Raw genomic sequence first — 19399 nt, 5'->3', positions numbered from 1 at the left:
TTTTTAATCAAGCCAATTTAAACTTAGTAATAAAAAAATCACTTGTATAAAAAGTAACTGAAAGCATCAAGCAAAATGAGATAAGATTATTACTGATGAAAAATACTTGCAAAGTTATTCATTAACACTTTAGGTCTAAAATATTACAGAACATTTTTTTAAACTTTAATGTCCAAAAATATATAAGATACGTGTACTCCTGACCATCACACCCATATGTGCTTCCTCCGCAAACTGTTGCCACAAAGTTAAAAACACACAAATGAAGACATGGTGTGTTAAGGTTGGAAGAAAGTGGAAGAGCTCGAGTGTCTTTACATTTACACAGTGTTTTCCTGCACGGAATGAGAGAATATTACTGTTTCAGTTTCAACCCCTTTACTGGTTAAAAATAAATAAATAAAAATCGGTTATTAATATTTCCCCTCACACTAACTGTGTGAGCTAGCGTGTCTGGCAGAACTGACAGCTGTCAGCCAATAAGACACGAGTATTTACTCGCATTTTCTCACTTGGAGATAAAGTCCCACCCACTTGTAGTTAAAGTCCCACGTACTTTGAACTAACGCCCCACCCACTTTGAGCTAAAGTCCCACCCACTTGGAGCTGGCTCTGACATCCGTTTATACCTATCTCGCCAAGATTGCCTATACCTATGTGTGTAAAGAACTCTGAGAAAATAAGTCAGCCTTTTGCCATAATAAGTCAATGTTTTGTGATAATAAGTTAAAAGTTCGACATCCTGCTGGTGCCATTTTTTTCTACCTAGCAAAATATGTCTTTCATTAAAAAAAACACTTGATCATAACCCATGTAATCGAAATAAAAATATAAAAGGGTGGAAATACATATGTACAAAAAATAAATTTGTCCTTTTTTCATGTTCAATAGGACAAAATAAGCCAAGTACATTTGAACAAATAAATACAGTACACATTGTTGACCAGAACAGAAAACAAAGGGTTAAAAAGCACAGAAATTAGTCGTTTGGGAGCCGAATGAATCGACTCTTACTGGTGACATGAACCGATTCATTCAAAACTGTATAGCGACGACACCAAGCTGGGAAAAATACGCAGCTGGGGTGTGTCAGACTACACCCCTATTTATGTCAGAGAGCGAGAGAAATGACTACACACACTGAGTGTGAGAGAGAGAGAGAGAGAGAGAGAGAGAGAGAGAGAAACGAAGAAACGAGAAACGTCATCGCCTTGCAAACAAGGAAGTGTGTGTTTAAAAGTAAGATTTCCAGTTGCCTTAGTATAAAGTGAGTGTATTATTTTTCTCTGGACGTAAACAAGGAAGAAGCTACGCCTGGAGTTGGCTTTAGTGGATCTACAGGAGTGTTAGTGGTAAGAAATCCTGGTCCTGCTTCATTTGATCAGACGTTTTGAAATTCCTTTCCTTTTCTTGGCGTGTCATCATGGGGCGACATTGGAAACCTGCTCTACTTTATGCGCTGTGGAGTTCTGTGCTCGCAGTTTTTCTGTACTAATGATCATATTTCTTCACGATAGTGACAATGTGCGCGTGTTCATCTTCATCCTTATGATCATGTTCATGAACTTCATTATGTAGAATGAGGAGGAATCTGAAAACCTGAAAGTTGGTGAACTTTTTTTTCCCAGTTGCACTTGGAAAAAAAGAACACAAAATGCTGGTTTATAAATAGAGGAAGAAGACCAGTGTTATTAGTGCATCAGTGATACTTTCATGCACAAGTCTAAAATGTAATCATGGACAGTCCATGATTATTATAATTTTTTCTTTAATATAATGGGTTTTGTTTTGTTTTTTTAATAAAATGATATTTCAAAAATTAAAAAATTTCAAATAATAAAAAGAAAATTTTCTAAAGATTCTGGATATGGTTTTTAAATAATATAGAATGTATGCATGAAAGGGAGAAGGAGAATGCGAATGAGTCATACAGCAGATGTTTGTGAACTTTATTCAGTTTCAGTTTGAAAAGAAAAACCCACGATGATCTGTAATGTTTCTAAATCAAGGGCGTGGGATGATCGTTACTCATAATTTCCTCTGTCTATGGTTTCCCCAGTCTGTCCCTTTCATGCTTAAGCATCCACACTTAAAGATATAAGATGGAAATCACCTCAGAATCACATTTTAACAATAAACATCATTCTGGTTTCTGTTGCTTTGTGGACTAGCTTAAATTTGTCCAATTTTTTTAAACCAAATCCTAAATCAAATTAAAAAATGAAATAAAATTGTGCTAATGAACATTGTAGCCTCTTAAGTCAGTTACACAATACAACATCATGTCATAAGCTGTCATTCTTGGTCATCAAAGTTAAACATTCCAGACATTTGAATTCTTTTTTTGTCAAAAAGTTTCATATTAATTTACTATATTTCTACACATTTACTTTTTACATTAGTGATATTTTGATAAATAAAACCATCTAAAGAATCTGGATATTTTTTTAATGATTTATTTATGAATGAAAGAGTTAATTACTCACCTGAACCACTTTCCCCTTTAATAGGACCCAATCCAAACCAGATCTGAGCCATATATTCACCTTTAAGAGGTTTATTGTATTATTTCTGGAAGGGTTAGTTCAGAATATATTGGCACCTTCAAAGAAATGGGCAAAAAAAATCGTATAAAATAAACATCAAACATTAACACATTCTCTTCGAACCATTAGAGAATTAATTTATTTTTATCGCTTTTGAACAAATTGTCAACTGTTCTGCTGTTTCTCCTGTTTCACTTAGTATAAGTATAAGGTTGCATACATGTAAACTCCCTATGGGTGTGTCTGAGTTGTGTGGAGATCAGAAAGTTGGTGATTCAAGCCTGAATTGAATTGAATGTTTGCATTAATGGCGTTTTGCTCTAGCTGATTTTTGAATGCGTACAGTACTTGTATGCTTTGTTGTACTACTCCGTATCCCATAATCCTCTGCATTAGCTCAGGTGTAGCAGCCAGTCTAGACAAAATGGCTGATGAGAACACAATGGAGATGGAGGAGTTTGTGTACAAATATGTTTATTCACTGTGTTGTCCACAGCGGTACTTCGTTACATACATTCGTTAGTGTACGTAAGTATCTTGTCAACATCGCAACTTCGAGGTTTGTCTCTAATCGTTCCTTATAAGACAGAATAGGCATCAATGCAACTGACTTGTATTTCAGACACATAATCAGCATGAGGAAAACCAAAAACCTTTCAACACAGTCATCACCTGAAAACGAACAGATAATGGGTATAAAATTACATAAAGCTTTTTGTTCCTGTCCCTTAGCATTATACGCACCAATAATGTTGGAGATTTTAAATGTATATTTCATTAGAGGAAAGCTTTTTTTTTTTTGTCGAGTCAACCTGCCCCAGTCTTGTGTCCGTCCAGTTAAACGCTCTTTGTGTATATGTCCTCCCACCTAGGGCGTGTCTTGCTCTACAGCAGCAGCTCCTTAGACATAAACATGGTTCAATCAAGACCTTGAATTTGATGCAGACGGCTACTGGGAGACAAAGAGGGATGTGACATGTGTCCTTTTGGACTGGATGAAAAGAAAGCGTGCTGCTGCATTCTGAATCATCTGAAGAGGTTTGATGGAGAGGGCTGGGAGGAGTTGGACGTTGCAGTAGTCCAGTTTTGAGATAACAAGAGCCTGGACTAGTAGCTGTGTGGCCTGAACAGTGAGATAGGGTCTGATTTTCTTGATGTTGTACAGAATAATTCTTCAGGACCCTGCTGTTGTTGAAATGTAGTCTGTAAAAGTCAAGTGGTCACCAAATGGCACAGAGGTTTCTGGCTGCCCAGGTGTGAGGTTGTGGGGCAGGCAGGGATAACGTGATGCTCCATTTTTGCCAAGTTGAGCTTAAGGTGGCGTTCCTTCGTCTAGTCTGAGGTGTCAGACAGGCACACTGTGTCCTTTTGATGCAGAATTAATGGTTGGAGTTTTATCATTGGAAGACGGCATAGTTTGTGATGGTTGGTGATCATTTTGGATCGAGTGTTTTACCAAACGTGCGGTTGTTCAGTGCTGAAATGTTGCTACCTCAGACAGATGGAGAATGCCATCTTTATACACGATCGAATCTTGTCCAAAGAGTCAGGATTATAATTTTTGTCATAAGACTTCTCTCATTGACTACCTTTGCGACACAAACTTGTGCGCCATCACTCCAAAATCACAGCATCTCTTCGTCCAGGATATTGTCCTGGTTAAAGTGGACAGAGGTGGGTGAAGGTGTAATGAGAAATCCTATATAGCTGACAAAAGTCTCATTAAAGACTGCTGTTCTCCATATTTAGCTAGCATGCTAAGCTGCCGTCAGGTATGTTTAGATTGGGAAGGGGTGTGGCATGGCTTATTTTGATTGCTATTGGCTGTGGTGTAAATCACTCAAGCTTTAACACTTCTTGTTTCGACATACGGAATCAAATCACGACTTCAAAGCGTTCCATGGGCACTTTAAGCCAATAGGATGGTGAAGAAGCTAAAAAAAACTGTTTGGGAACAGTTGAATTTTATTCTTCTGGTCAATTTTTTTAAATCAGCTGTTAGACTCTTTAATGTAAAGCTGTATGGAAGGTTGTAAGAAAAAAGGCGTTCCTGAGAGCAACACTCAAAATGCAGCACTTAAACTTTACTATGTGTTGTGTTTTGATCTGATGAAACTAAAATCATAATTTTATGGCTGTCAGCATAGGGGTTTTTTCTGTGTGATTTTTCAAATACGTGCAAAATCTTTAATCTTAAACCCACTTTAGAATCTAATGGTGGATTAGCAATGCTTTTTCAGCAAATCCTGTAAAAATAGGATGGCATTGGGAATTCTGCTTCGTATTAGGATATTTTAACCGAACATCTGCTTTCCTCCCCCTTGAGGTTTATACTTGGCTGTAGATAGATCTCTCGATCGCTCAGCAAGAGAGAAAGTAAAGATGCTTCACATGTTCAACCAGTTTGATGGGGATTTCAGGAAAAGTCTTGGTGCTGTTTTTCTCTCCAGGGTAAATGGAAATAAATTTGACATGGTGGTGATCATTTTGAAACGAGTATTTGCAGTGCTTAAATAAAAAAAAAAATTGGGGTTAAAAAAACTATAAAACTATACCACATGCTCATAAGCTGAAATTGTCAGTAATCACTTTATGTTTTCAGTTCATTAAGGGTGCTAATATTTGTACTAGTTGTCTTGAAACATGGTGATGGGAATATGTATTTGTGCGGATTTGAGAGAGAGAGAGAGAAGGAAGATTTTTTTTCCTGTTTGTATTTTTATTGTTGCTTAGCAGAGATGACGTGATGTAACAGGTGGCTTTTACAGCCAAAACAGCAGATCTAACTCAAATCTCGAACCGCAGCTTCGGTTGTCTTTTTAAATGTAGGGGCACATCCCTTGTTCCTATCTCACACGTGCCGTTGACGTGTTTATCACTCGGCCGTGTTCCAGCCTGACCATTTCATTGTCGGGTTATTTCCACGTGCTGTGTCAAATATCTTGCCCTATTTACTACCTACTGCACTATTTTGGGAGCCGGACATTTTGTAGTCATGTCAGAAAGTGTTTGTGAGGATATCCAGTGTGCTCAGGATTTCACACAGTGCACTGCAGTAGATTATTAATAATGAAATGAATGAAGAAAGAAAGAAACTTTGAGGAAGGGAAAGCCTGATTAAAAAAATAGAAAGAAAGAAGGTCACAGAATGTGACAGTTTGCCATTAGCCTCCACCTACCTGTTTCCCTCTCTCTCACACATAAAAAATATTTAAGGAGTGTTTAAGTGTTTATTTCCTGTCCACGAATAATAACGAATGTGACCCATCCGAAGTGTATTAGATTAAACACAAACCCGATTAAATATATTTCGGCTAAAATGTGCAGAGTTCCAGAAAGTATTAGCAGCTGTTCTTTATGATTTTATTTAAGCATATTGAATTAGCCTTCATTTTCATTTGACTTCAAGAACCCTTGAGTAATCCATCCATCCATCCATCTTCTATACCGCTTATCCTTCTTCAGGGTCATGGGGGAACCTGGAGCCTATCCCAGGGAGCATCAGGCACAAGGCGGGCACAAGGCGGGGTACACCCTGGACAGGGTGCCAATCCATCGCAGGGCACAATCACATACACAGACCCATTCATACACTACGGACACTTTAGTGTAATTTTACACTTTAGGTAATCAGCCATTTATTTCACATCTATCTTGTTAATCAGCCTACCATGCACGTCTTTGGACTTGGGGAGGAAACGAGTACGCGGAGGAAACCCCCGCAGCACGGGCAGAACATGCAAACTCCGCGCACACACAGGGCCACGGTGGGAATCGAACCCTTGACCCTGGAGGTGTGAGGCAACCATGCTAACCACTAAGCCACCGTGTGCTCTTGAGTAATACATTTTTATTTTATTTTATTTTATTTTTATTTTATTTTAACCCCCCACCCCCCAAAAAAAGTCTCTAATTATTTATTTCACATCTATCTTGGTAATGATATTTTAATGTATGTGTCTTATTATTATTATTATTATTATTATTATTATTATTATTATAGTGTGAGGGGTTTTTTATTGCCAGGTACCATGTCAATGACAGTGGTTTGGTGCATAGAGTTCCTGAGTTCCTCACCGTTCTTCTGCCATTTCCATGTCTATAATCAAAGACGCACAGTAGTTAACAGAATTTTGTGTGGGGAAAAATAAAAAGAAGAATCTAATACTTTACTATTAAAATCAATGCAGTTCTGACTTTAGCTTTTTCAGTTCACATTTTCTCTCTCTTGATGTGTTTGACAAAGGAATCTCTGAGTCAGCATGTCCAGATCAGACTTCCCGCCAGGCTATGATGAGTCGCGGCTCATTTCAGATCCTCAAGCTCGGGGTGTACAGCCTTCCGCACCCCCTCCAGCCTACAATTACTCTCCATATAGCGGGCAACCACAGCCTGGACCCTACCCTGGAGCTCCCTACTCCCAGCCTTTTGCTCCTTACCCTGGGCAGCCTGGAATGTACCCCTCACAGCCAGGACTCCCCGGTCAAGGGTATCCACCACATCCAGGACATCCCGGTCAAGGATACCCACCACCAATGCCGCCCATAATCCCACCAACGATACCCATCTCTGATTCAGGTGGGAGCCAGTTTTGTACGGATATGGATCCAAGAAACAAAGCAAATATTGAATATATTGAAAGCAAACATTGAAAGCAGATATTGTCAATTTTAGGTCAAGATTCTGGATAATTTTTTGCTTGCTTTTTCCAAAGAAACATAGTTCTGAAATTTTAACTTTTTAACTATAGTTATTGTCACAAAGCAGTTTTTTTTTTTTTTTTACAGAAATGTGGATATAGAGTTATTTAGGTCCTTAATAAGCCGGTCAAATGTGACAGTCGTGAGGTAAAACTCCTTGCAATGACACAGCAGCAGCTCTTAGGTCCAAATCTACACTATCCCGGTGAGATTAATCACTGAAACAAGGCTGAGACATGGGCGTAAACCTTTTTTGGGGTGCAAATCTTCATCTTCTTGTTATGTCCATATGAAAAACTCCAAAGCTACATTTAAGAACTAAAACATGTCCCAATAGAATCTGTCATAACACACGGGATCACCTTTTTTTTCACAAAACAAATGAAACGTGTGACGACGCAGAAAATCATGGCCAGGCTAGTGTAATGAGCTCATTTGCATAACAACGTTGACAGATTTCAATCTATCTAAATGGAGACTTATTTGAAAAAACACGTAAGTGAATATTGCAACATCTTTAATACGATCCAGATAACACGTGCATGAAACAACAAATATAGCAAGACAGTGATTTCATATGAGATTACATATGATAACACTGTAATTATAATACTATTAACAGATTTCTGGTGCATCAGTGCAAGTAAGAAACCTAAAGCATAGTAACTGTTCAATAATAGCTTGATATTCATTATATTCACATTATAAGCTAGCTTGGCCTGATGGCACTGATAGTCTGGTGATCTTACAGGTGATGATGGCTTCACCACGACGTCAGGATGGGAGAGCGTGAACGTGCGACATGCTTTCATTCGCAAAGTAGGAACTAATACTTTCTACTCATCATTTGAGTTGTATGAAATCTTAGTATGACAGTTATTTACATTAATGTTACACCATGTAACATGTAAATGGACATGTATATGAGCCCCCCCCCCCCCCCCCCCCCCAAGCCCCCTCGTGGCTACGTTAATGGTACAGTTAATACTAAAACTCTGATTGTGAACAACAAAGTAACAGCTGTTATTTATCAGATTTAAACCATAAACTAAAATGGCAGCCAGTTGTTATTAGAGATGAGTTTTCTTGTTTGTGAAATTTCTACTCTTTCCTGTTAGGTGTACCTGATCCTTGCAGCTCAGCTCCTCGTCACAGTCAGCATCGTGGCTGTTTTCACTTTTGTGTGAGTGTATATATACATATATGTGTGTGTGTGTGTGTGTGTGTGTGTGTGTGTGTGTGTGTGTGTGTGTGTGTGTGTGTGTTTGGAAGTTTATTTGATGATGTTCTCAGTTGTTTTCATAACTTTTTTTTATTATTATTCCAGACAACCTGTGCAGAATTTTGTGGTGAAAAATCCAGCACTCTACTGGGCTTCATAGTAAGAATGATTTGTTCTTTCTCTTAGGTGTGCTAGTGTTAAGATTATGATTTACATTTATTCAAATTAGTTGATGTTGATGATGACCCACTGTATCATTGTTATGAGCTGTGTGTTTGTGGATATGTTTTTGTGTCTTGGTGGGGGTCAAATGTCGACACAAGGAAAGGAATATCTGACAGATTGGGGGAGATTATTTTTCACCCCATATTCACCCAGAGTCACGGCCACTATTTCTCCCTTGGCTTCCGACCATGGAGAACTTGCAATCTCACAACAATAGTGTCACTGCTTTTCTGTTGCGCCATAAACCTCACAATTTTGAACTTGTGGATTTGACCTTCTTTTAAAAATTAACACTGAGGTTACTAAAGTTAAGGTTAGGGATAAATTTAAGTGTATCAGAACATTCATTTAGCTGCATGAATAATGATGTCAGTGGAAGGATATTAAGTCAAATGCGTATGTGTGTGTGGATTTACAGTGCCGTGTACATCATCACACACCTTGTGTTGGTCTGCTGTAAGGGTCCCAGGTGAGGAGACACCTCATATTTTTTCTTTTGTTAAGGAAAAAAAATGCCTTATATCCATAAAACAGTCAAATGAAGCTCAGTGTCCTCAGACACAACACAAGTCATTTGTATCTACCAAGTCAAATACAGACACAAGGATTATGTTTTATATAGTGTTATGTGTTTATATCTAAACCCCGCCCCCCATCTCCTCTCTCTCTCTCTCTCTCTCTCTCTCTCTCTCAAAATTCAGGAGGCGTTACCCTTGGAACCTTATCCTGCTCGCCATATTTGTGAGTGTGGAAGTGCTGAGTCATTTAACCGACCGGGTGCAGCCAAGTCTGTAATGGAAAACATTTAAAGTTTTTTCCCTTCATCATTTAAAAGCAGCACTTTATCCACTATGATCAGGGTTTCCTTGTTCCTGGAAGACTAGGAAATATTTGCCTTTATAGCCAAGGCCTGGTAAATTCACAGGGATGTGAATATATCTGAAATGAACCCTGGAGTAACCATTTGTAAATATGTTCAATACTAATTCCTTTATGACACTGTTTATTTTGCAAATTATATCTGGACAAAAAGTCAAATTGTATTTGAAATTGAATTCATATGATCTTTAAAAGTTCTGCTTTCTGTCATTTTCAGTTGATGGAAAATGTCCAGTAACATAGCAAATACATTTTTATTTATAAAGCTCTTTTCAGTACTTCAGAGATGCTTAGATTGACACAAGTTGACCCAAAGAAGTAGTGTCTTCCTCGAAAAATGACTTCCTTTTCTCGTTTTGTTTTTCTCAGACTCTGGCTTTGTCCTATATGACCGGGACAATATCAAGGTAAGCAGATAGATCTAATATCTGAGAACTCAGTATCTGAGTGAAACATTAAACACTGTCACATTGAAGTCATTCAGAGTGAGTCAGAGTTGTTGAGTCACAGTGTTGAACAGGGTGTATTAGGGGAAAGAGTCAAGTGTGTTGACATAAGCTCTGGGTCATAATCCATATACTAAATACATTAAATATAATATACAACACACAAATCAAGTACTTTTAACATATGACCATATAAAACGAACACTAAAACAATTTTTTTCTAGTGTGATTGTATGAGTGCTATCACTATAATGTTTTTATTATTATGTTTATAGCACAGTGTAAGTAAATTCACTATAATGCACATAGTAATAATTATCTGAAGATAAATTCATAGTTGGGTTAGATGCACACTGAGGATTTAATGATCTCAGAATTATCTTGAGCGTGTCTCATCTTAGTTATTCCTTGAACCTAAGCAGAGAAAAAAAAATCTGGTGGAAATACATAGCTGAATGTAAGAACAGTAAGTACAATATAAAAAGTAATCCTCATCAAAACTATTCTTAAAAGTACAATTTTGTCTGGCCATCAGTCCTAAGTTAAGTATAAGAACTCTCAAGCAGTACAAAAAAAAGAATTTAATAAACGTATATTTGATGATTACAATCTTGTACTAAAAAATACTAGATACATTTTAAGGTTAAATCTTTAAGAATTTGGGTATTTCTAGAAAATGATCTGCCAATAAAATAAGAAAATGCAATGCTTCAAATGTGTAAAACATTTTAAAATCTTATATTTGATTTATAATAATCTCAAAACAACATTAGATCAATTTAATAGGATATAAACATTTTTTGCAGTGCGATAGTGGTGTGCATCCAGTTTTTGGCACTGATTTTGTCCTTATTTACATTTTCATCCATTGCTCTTTGTTGTGACACTCACTCATCCGAAGAGCACTACTCTTTTTCAGCCAGCAAGAGCAGTGTTTCTGACTGTTCACATTTATTTTATTGTAAGGTTGACAGAAATACTATATAGAAATATTGATATACAATATAAAACACCCATAACTACATAAAAATTATATTTAAAATAATAATAATACCACCATAAATTGTAACAATTTTTTTTAAAGTGTTATTTATCTAAAGGTGTTTAGTAGTAAGGCAAACTTTATTAAGAAAAGATTACATTTGGGTATCATTGTGGAACATTTACACTGATGGATATAATGTTTACCCCAAAATCATAATGAAATATAATACTTTTTTGTGTGTGATTATAGATTATATTTTCAAATTTAGTTGTATTTGTCATTTTTAGTCCATTTTTGTATGGCTTGTTCTCTTTATTCTTTAGCTCGTGTTATTTTTTTTATCACATGCACTTTGAATCCTTCCAGTTACTATAACACCAAGTCGGTTTTCCTGGCGCTGGGTATCACCGTAATCGTCTGCATCGCTGTGACGGTCTTCTGCTTCCAGACAAAGGTGACTTGCAAAAAAAAAAAAAAAAAACACCAATGACATGAATTTTGTATGTAGATAAATTCATATTTGCTTCATTGCTGAGATCTGAGCTCATTTACAACTGACTTTCCCATCAGGTGGATTTCACCAAATGCGGAGGTCTTTTCTGCGTCCTGGGAATCGTTGTCTTCGTGACTGGAATCATCACCGCAATCGTACTGTCATTTAAATATGTAAGTGAAATTCATAACCATTAGACAATCACCAGAAGGTTTTGAGTTTAATCCTAGGCATAGGTGGAAAAATTTAGAGATTGCTAATACTTACGTAAAAGTATGGGATATGGTGTGAAAATTTTAACAAAGAAATTCCGATGTCAAAAAAAGGCCGATGTTGGGGAGGTCAAAACTAACGCAGGGTGGAATTAGTTTCACCGCATCGCTCTCCAGAGCCGAGAACCAGCTGGTGAGGGACCAACTGTTTTTGGCTTCTGCTTTTGCCAGGAACTCATTTGTTTCATGGGCAACATTGCATAAAATTATAATTGGATAAAAAATGTTCAAATAAAACACTGTAATAATTGGTAAGTTGATTTGGTATAAGAGGAATAAACACATGCAGACATCATGCTGTTTAGGAAAATAATCAGCAAGGGTTTGGTAACTAATTCTGCTGATTATTTTCCTATAACAGCAGGACAAGAAGTGTCCATCCATCCATCTTCTACCGCTTACTCCTTCTTCAGGGTCACGGGGGAACCTGGAGCCTATCCCAGGGAACATCGGGCACAGGGCGGGCTACACCAGGGTGCCAGGGGCACAATCACATACACACCCATTCATACACTACGGACACTACAGACACCCCAATCAGCCTACCATGCATGTCTTTGGACTGGGGGAGGAAACCGGAGTACCCGGAGGAAACCCCCACAGCACGGGGAGAACATACAAACTCCACACACACATGGCCCCGGCGGGAATCGAACCCCGGACCCTGGAGGTGTGAGGCGAACGTGCTAACCCCTAATTTGTATTAAATAGAGTAATAGTTTACATTTTCAATGATGCTCCGGTACATGAGGTATAATTACAAGATACAGCTGCTTAAGCACTTTCCACCTCTGCGTGTAACTTGAGATAAAATTATCTAAGATATGAATCAATTTAAATGTGATTTACAGATCCCGTGGCTTCATATGCTGTATGCTTCTATTGGAGCAATTGTGTTCACGCTGGTGAGTTCAACATCAACAACTTCAGCTACCTTTTTACATTTCACGTGATCTCTTCTTTATTTTATTTATTTTATTTATTTTGTGGTGCTTTATGTTGTGTCTAGTTCCTGGCCTATCACACGCAACTTCTTATCGGGAACAGGAAGCACTCGATAAATCCGGAGGAGTACGTGTTCGCCGCTCTCTCCATCTACGTCGACGTCATTCAGATTTTCCTTTTCCTCCTGCAAATCATCGGAGCTGCTCAAAGATAGGAGTGGCCTTTGAACTTCTTGTGTCCAACGCACTTCCATGCAGTTACAATCATGTGTTTACTGAATATTTTGAGGGGAAAAAAAAACATTGTATCAGATCGTAGACATTAGTATGATTTAAAATTCTTCTAACATCAGGACAGAAGGTGTTTAATAAAAGAGCTGATTCTTTTGTGCTGAATTTAGGATGCTGGTTTACTCCATAAACACCTTCTTAATCATTATATTAAGTTGAGCTGGAAATCCATTTTATACACACTGTATTCATTATGTTTTGATATGAGTGGGAATTTTATTTGTACTAATAATGAATTCAAGTCTATACGTCTATTTTGTGCAAGTTCAACATTTTGGACTTTTTTTTATGATTAATAAAAATAATATAGTTTAATCAAGATGCCTGAACAAAAAAGTCACTGAAGTGGAAGATTACTATTAAAATGAATCATATTAATAATTTCATTATAGTGAGATTCAGAAATATTGGCACCCTAAATAAGTCACTACAAAAAACAAATAACCTACAAGTTAATTCAAATGCTATTTCAAAGTGCTATATAAATATATCTATAACATATGTATAAAATATTATATCTCCTGAAACAAGAGAAAATCAACCCAGCAAATTAAATACATATATAATAATGTGCATGATCTCTTTTCAAGCTCCAATTTTCTACAGCTGAGTACAAAATTCTGTGCATCCACAGAACAAGACAAAATGTCTTTATATCAAAGCATTTAGTAAAAAGATATACAAATTTTTAAAGTACATAAATAGTGTACTGAAAACAACAGATGGTATTCGTCCACAGTTCATTCATCTTTTTTTTTTCTTAATGTGAAATAAATATTCTGTAATCACTTGCATGCTCATCACCTACCTGTTTGCATGTCATGAAATTCTCATTTCTAATTAACAAATTGTAAAAGAGAGACTGTTTTCCTTTTTTTTTTACGCAGAAAGCATGGAAGATACAAACCTTTGCACTCAACTGCATTTAACACTGACTACAGTGAAATCAAACCATGTGTTCAATATGTATGGGGATGTCTAATGTCTTTATCTGTGCTGTGTCATAGGGATGGGTGATATGGCAAAAATATATTGTGATACTGGAAGACACTGATACTTAGTTTCACAAAGGTTTCGCTAACAAAATGACAGAAAAATCAGTGGCACTATAATTATATATACATATAATTACAAAATCTATAAATTACTTATTTAATTAAACATCATATCACGATATTGCTATCATGTGGTCATATCGCACAGCCCTAGGACATCACTATTACAGCTACCGCAACGCTTATGTGCTACTGTTTTTTGTAATAAAAGGTGCCAATAAGTTTGCACCTTCTTATTATGATAGTGACTTTATATGACTATACTTAAAATTTGTAAATAAAAGGAACTTTACATATAAGTAGAGATTATAGCATTATAGATTTATTGTTTATCATGCTGTTGTTTTTTTAACAAACACATTTGTACACCACATATTGTATATATTAAACATAAATAAAGGTTACACATACATTCAAGATGCAAAATAAGCCTGATTTTTGATACGAGATTAGTATTATACGCATGATCACAGAAATGAGGAAAAATATTTTACTTTTATGTGTATGTTACTATTTTGAATATTTTACTTTAAGCTTAAATTGTGAAATTTGACATTTTCTTCAAGTTATCTTCCGTTAACGAGCAACGTTTTCCTAGTTAAGTTTTTCCCAAAGTCTCATTGTGAATGGTTTTGATAAAGGTTGGGCAATATGACAATATAATACCTATATACTGTATTAATATTAACATGCTCGTTCTAATACGTTATCGTTGCTATAGTAACGACTCATTCACAGGGACTTGTACAGAAGATGCAACACAAACGGGGTTAAAAAATGTTTGTAATCGTTGATATGATGAAGATTTCTGTGAGATGTTTATTTAACATTTACAGGAGTCTTCAGTGTCAGAGGTAAAGGTAATGTTAAGGATAGAGGGATTTACGGTTTCTGGATAACATAAGCTGCGTTTTTATTTGTTTTGGGGGGTTTTTGTGTCTTATTAATTTCGAGAGAGAGAAAAACCAGACTTGTGAGGGAACGTTAGTGCCTTTTTCTGGTGAAAAATCTGACGTTCTCAGATTTTCACCAAATTCCCACCATGCATTACAGAAGTCAAGACTAACATGGGAGTGTAATTACTTTTGTTCCATCATACTCCAGAGCAGAGATCTGAACCTCCAATTTTCAATATATTACACTCAATAAAATATACAGGTTTGGGATCCAGATATTTAAATTTATCACAGATATGTAAAAATACAAAATATATATATATATATATATATATATATATATATATATATATATATATATATATATATATATATATATATATATATAAAAATGATGCGTCACATTGTTCGGCTCTGCGTTTCCATCACACAGTCCTCATATCCAACATAAACAACATTTCAGAATGATAAATGTCGCCGAATGCGGTTACTGCATCCCTGCTGCTGGTTTGTAGCGTTCGCGTTCGTACTCTCCTTCGTTGGATTTCTTCATCCTTTGTCGGATCTTCAGCTGCTGCAGCCGGTTCTTGTCCACTTGCCTTTTAGCCAGAATAAACCCGATTATACCAGTCGGAAGACCAATTATCCTGTAAGAGAAGATCACATACTGATTACGGACCGCTCTGATACCAAAAGAGTCACACATACACTGCATTACAGAGTGCCGTGTAGAACACGTACCACGCGTATCCAATTACTTTCATCGGGTTTTTGGCTTTTCTCTTAGGAATGTACTCTGGTCCGGAATCTTCCTCTCCTTCTTGTTCTCCTTTCTTCTCCCGGTCATTCGCAGGCTCTGTGGTTTTTGCTGCGTCTGTCTTGGTGCTGTTTAGTAAAAGGGAGCTGCTACAGTGAAGAGCTCGGTGCTGTAGCACGCACCGCTGGGGTCGGAAGCAGGTCAAGCTTTGTGCATCAGCCGTCTTTAAACAGAGATTTCCGCTGGGAAAGTACTGAAGACCTGCTGAAAGATGTGTATACAGTTGTTAAGAAATTGACTGGTGTAGTGAATCACTTGATAGAAAGGATAAAATAAATCAAATAATGCGTCATTGTATTCAATGACCAAATCACTTTTGAATTCTGAATACCAAACAATGCCTCACAAATACTGATTTTTTTTTTACTTTTTATCTTGAAATAATGCCTTATCCTCTCACTGACATTTATTTTTAACAAATGTCTTAAAGTAGATTAGTTTGGATTTTTATGGAGGTTTGCTGTGAGGTTGCTATGCATGGTACCACATGGATACCCTAAAGGTGACTGCAGATGTTCTCACTCGTACAGCCTAACGATTGCACTAGCACTGCTTGACGCTCTAGTATTCAGCTGTAGAAGAAAAATGATTTATAAAATCACACTATCTGGCGTCACCCAGATTGGTTCCCTTTTGAGTCTGGTTCCTCTCAAGGTTTTTTCCTCCTATCACCTCTAGCTCGTTCATCAGGGATAAGCCTAAATCTGCTGTGGGACAATGACCATTGTTGAAAGTGCTATACAAGTAAAAAATACTGAATTAAATTGAATTTAATCTCTGATACATTTGCCTCACACCTCCAGGGTTGGGGGGTTCGATTCCCACTATGGCCCTGTGTGTGCTGAGTTTGCATATTCTTCCCTTGCTGCTGGGGTTTCCTCCAGGTACTCTGGTTTCTTCCCCCAGTCCAAAGACATGCATGGTAGGCTGATTTGCATGTCCAAAGTGTCTGTAGTGTATCAATGGGTGTGTGAATGTGTTTGTGATTGTGACCTGCGATGGATTGGCACCCTGTGGAGAGTGTACCCCGCCTTGTGCCCCATACTCCTGTCATGGGCTCCTGGTTTCCCGAGACCCAGAGGATAAGCAGTATAGAAAATGGATGGATGGTTGAATCTTTGATATACCTCATTAACATCTGTTATCAGCAGTGAGTGAGAAGGCCCATTTGACATACAGTTGTGGAGGGTAATGAACATGAAATGTTCAAAATTTCTATGGCAGTGAAGAGAAACTAAAAGTTTATTCTAATATATTATTGATATTTATTCATCATAAATGAATCATGACACATTGCATGATTCATCACTAATGACTAATTTCATGGTCATATTGATATATTAGATCGATTTGAATATTTAACTTTCATATATGATACATGTCTTAAATATCATGAAACAGCTGGAAATTACTGCCATGATATTAGACTTTATAATGTATAAGGTTTGGAGGCAACTACATTCAGTAATGAGCTGCGTTTATTGACCAATTAGATGTTGTTGTTGCTTTATTTTTTTCCAATACAGAACACAGATACAGATTTTTAAAATAAAATAAAAATTCTTTAGGTTTTTCTAACATAAACTCTATTCGCATTGGTACAAATCTACTGGTCCTGTCTTCATGTGCTCCAGTTGCAGAAGTTACTGTGCAGACCTGGTGCTCAACTTCTCCCCAAGTTCTCTTCCATCTCTAATAATCCTCTTAATGTACAACACAAGCAACTTAATCAACTCTAAAATCATCCACAGTGAACCGATCCCCAAATCTCTCCCTTTCCTACACTGCACTAAAGTGTACAAGCCATCATCACATCTTATATCTAGTGCACTAACATAGTACATACGTATCCATTTTGGATTCAAACCTAAACGTATGGTGTATAAAGCTGAATAACTACAACAACAGAATCGTCACAACATATATATTATCGAACAAACTAAATTGAAAATGGATAACACTTTAAAATACCATGTATTTACCTTCAATAACCGACCTCACCAATCTCCTGCAGGGCGCCGCCATTTTGTTCGGCACATCCGGGTATTTTACACACATACACATACGTTCACACTACGTCACAGACCTTCTTTTAGGTTTGTCAATTTTATTTTGATCTTGTAAATGTCCCTTTGTCATTACTTGGGTAATTAAACTAATTCAATACAGAATCTTAAGTTTTTAATTATAAAAGCGCGTAAATTCTTCTTTTTCGACATCTTCATCCGGTTATGGGCAGCTTATTGCATGAGCGTCCTCTTCAGGTGAAGACATTTTTAAAAAGAACTTTCTATCCAAGGCACACCCGAAGTAAATTTAATGATGTTCTTGAAACATTTGGAGTGCATGCGTGGTTTTGGTCTCTTTTGTACGGAAGCCGTAAGCGGCCATGCATCATTGTTTTTTGTTGTTGTTTTCTCTTGATCTTGACATAACCAAAAGCTGTTTTCTCAAGAGGTAATTGTATCCCGAGAAAATCTGGCACTTTGTGAAAAGGACTGGTGTTATATGCACTTTGGCATCTTCGCCATCATCAGTCTAATAATTCCCCGCTGTAGAGATGGACTTTATCTCCACAGTAAGAGAAAGGGATGTCCTTTCTCAGGTGTCGGACACTAATGTGGAAGTCGTCAGTCCTGCAGGGATGACGTATTTTTGTAGGCCACCCCAGTAGTTAGCATCACCCTGGTTCCCTCTGCAAAAAGCCAATAGGATTTTTACACTGGCTTTTGGATTATTGCAGAAAATAAACTCCGTGACCAACAAAAGTTTATTAATCTTACACGTTTCGTTCATTAAGATAATCTTCTTAGATTATACAAATTTTAATTTTGAAGCCTAAATACAATCGCCAGAAGTAAAAAGGTAATGTTAGGCTATAAACGTACTACACCACGGTCGCATGACTCAACGTCACCACCGCTAAGCTCCCGACAACTCTTTCAAGCTTTATTTTAACAATATTTTTTAAAACACTACAATTGGAAAATACTATAAATTGATACATTTACAATTTGGAAAGTTTGAGTTGGAGTAGTTTGCGAACATTAACACAACGAGGCTGTAGTAGTAGAGTCATTATGTTCGGCGTGATGAGGTTTAATGTCCCCGACAACCTCGGTAGTCCCATTCAGCCTCTTGTTAGCAACCATCTTTTTCAAGAAACGTAAAAGCTTTTTTAAAATCCTGAGTGGGGTATTACTAATGTATTTTATGTCGTGGTATAAAGCGTGAACATATCTTGAGCTTGTGTTAACCACAGACCTTATTTCAGCCATTTAACAAACAAAAAAAAAGCCCATTCAAAAAACCCATTGACTTCGGGACGATAAGATGTCGAGTACACAGGAAAAATACGTTGAGAATAGAATAGAAGTTTGAACACACTGAAATAGAATGTTTTGTTGTACCTGGGTTTTTTTGTTTTGTTTTGTTTTTGTTTACAGATGCCTGAAGATGACTACAGCTGAGAGCTATTAGCTGAAAAATACAATGGGACCACAGCATAAAATCGTACCTAGTCCGAGTTCAAATTTGATAACAATACCACAGAAAATTTATATTTTTACACGTTTTTCTAAGGCGTTTTCCAAAATCGCATTTTTGTAGAGTCCAAAGGAACCTTGGT

The 19399-nt window shown here is 36.9% G+C and overlaps 2 protein-coding genes across 5 annotated transcripts; one reads left to right on the top strand and one right to left on the bottom strand.

Annotated features, from left to right (window-relative positions):
* Positions 1-1036: 1036 nt before the first annotated feature.
* tmbim1a (transmembrane BAX inhibitor motif containing 1a) lies at positions 1037-14475 on the top strand. Of its 3 annotated transcripts, XM_053684184.1 has the most exons (13): positions 1037-1352; positions 6212-6385; positions 6793-7124; positions 7998-8065; positions 8365-8429; positions 8574-8627; positions 9112-9162; positions 9395-9434; positions 9942-9979; positions 11370-11457; positions 11574-11669; positions 12620-12673; positions 12778-14475. In XM_053684184.1, exons 3-13 carry the CDS (start codon positions 6809-6811, stop codon positions 12925-12927), a joined length of 1020 nt encoding a protein of 339 aa, XP_053540159.1. In that variant the 5' UTR covers positions 1037-1352; positions 6212-6385; positions 6793-6808; the 3' UTR covers positions 12928-14475. The 3 variants fall into 3 exon arrangements, with proteins under 3 accessions (XP_053540159.1, XP_053540161.1, XP_017337553.1); XM_053684186.1 differs by lacking the exon at positions 6212-6385 and having other exon boundaries at positions 1037-1239; XM_017482064.3 differs by lacking the exon at positions 6212-6385 and having other exon boundaries at positions 1039-1352.
* Positions 14359-17893, bottom strand: si:ch73-71c20.5 (DUF4748 domain-containing protein). 2 transcript variants are annotated; one of them, XM_017482068.3, is made up of 3 exons: positions 17754-17893; positions 15696-15975; positions 14359-15601 (listed from the first exon to the last, which is right to left on the bottom strand). In XM_017482068.3, exons 1-3 carry the CDS (start codon positions 17833-17835, stop codon positions 15442-15444), a joined length of 522 nt encoding a protein of 173 aa, XP_017337557.1. In that variant the 5' UTR covers positions 17836-17893; the 3' UTR covers positions 14359-15441. The 2 variants fall into 2 exon arrangements, with proteins under 2 accessions (XP_017337557.1, XP_017337558.1); XM_017482069.3 differs by having other exon boundaries at positions 15696-15972; positions 17754-17850.
* Positions 17894-19399: the final 1506 nt, after the last annotated feature.

Source organism: Ictalurus punctatus, chromosome 12 (genome assembly GCF_001660625.3).
Source record: "Ictalurus punctatus breed USDA103 chromosome 12, Coco_2.0, whole genome shotgun sequence".
Lineage (NCBI taxonomy): Eukaryota > Metazoa > Chordata > Actinopteri > Siluriformes > Ictaluridae > Ictalurus > Ictalurus punctatus.
This window is presented reverse-complemented; position numbering and strand designations above follow the sequence as displayed.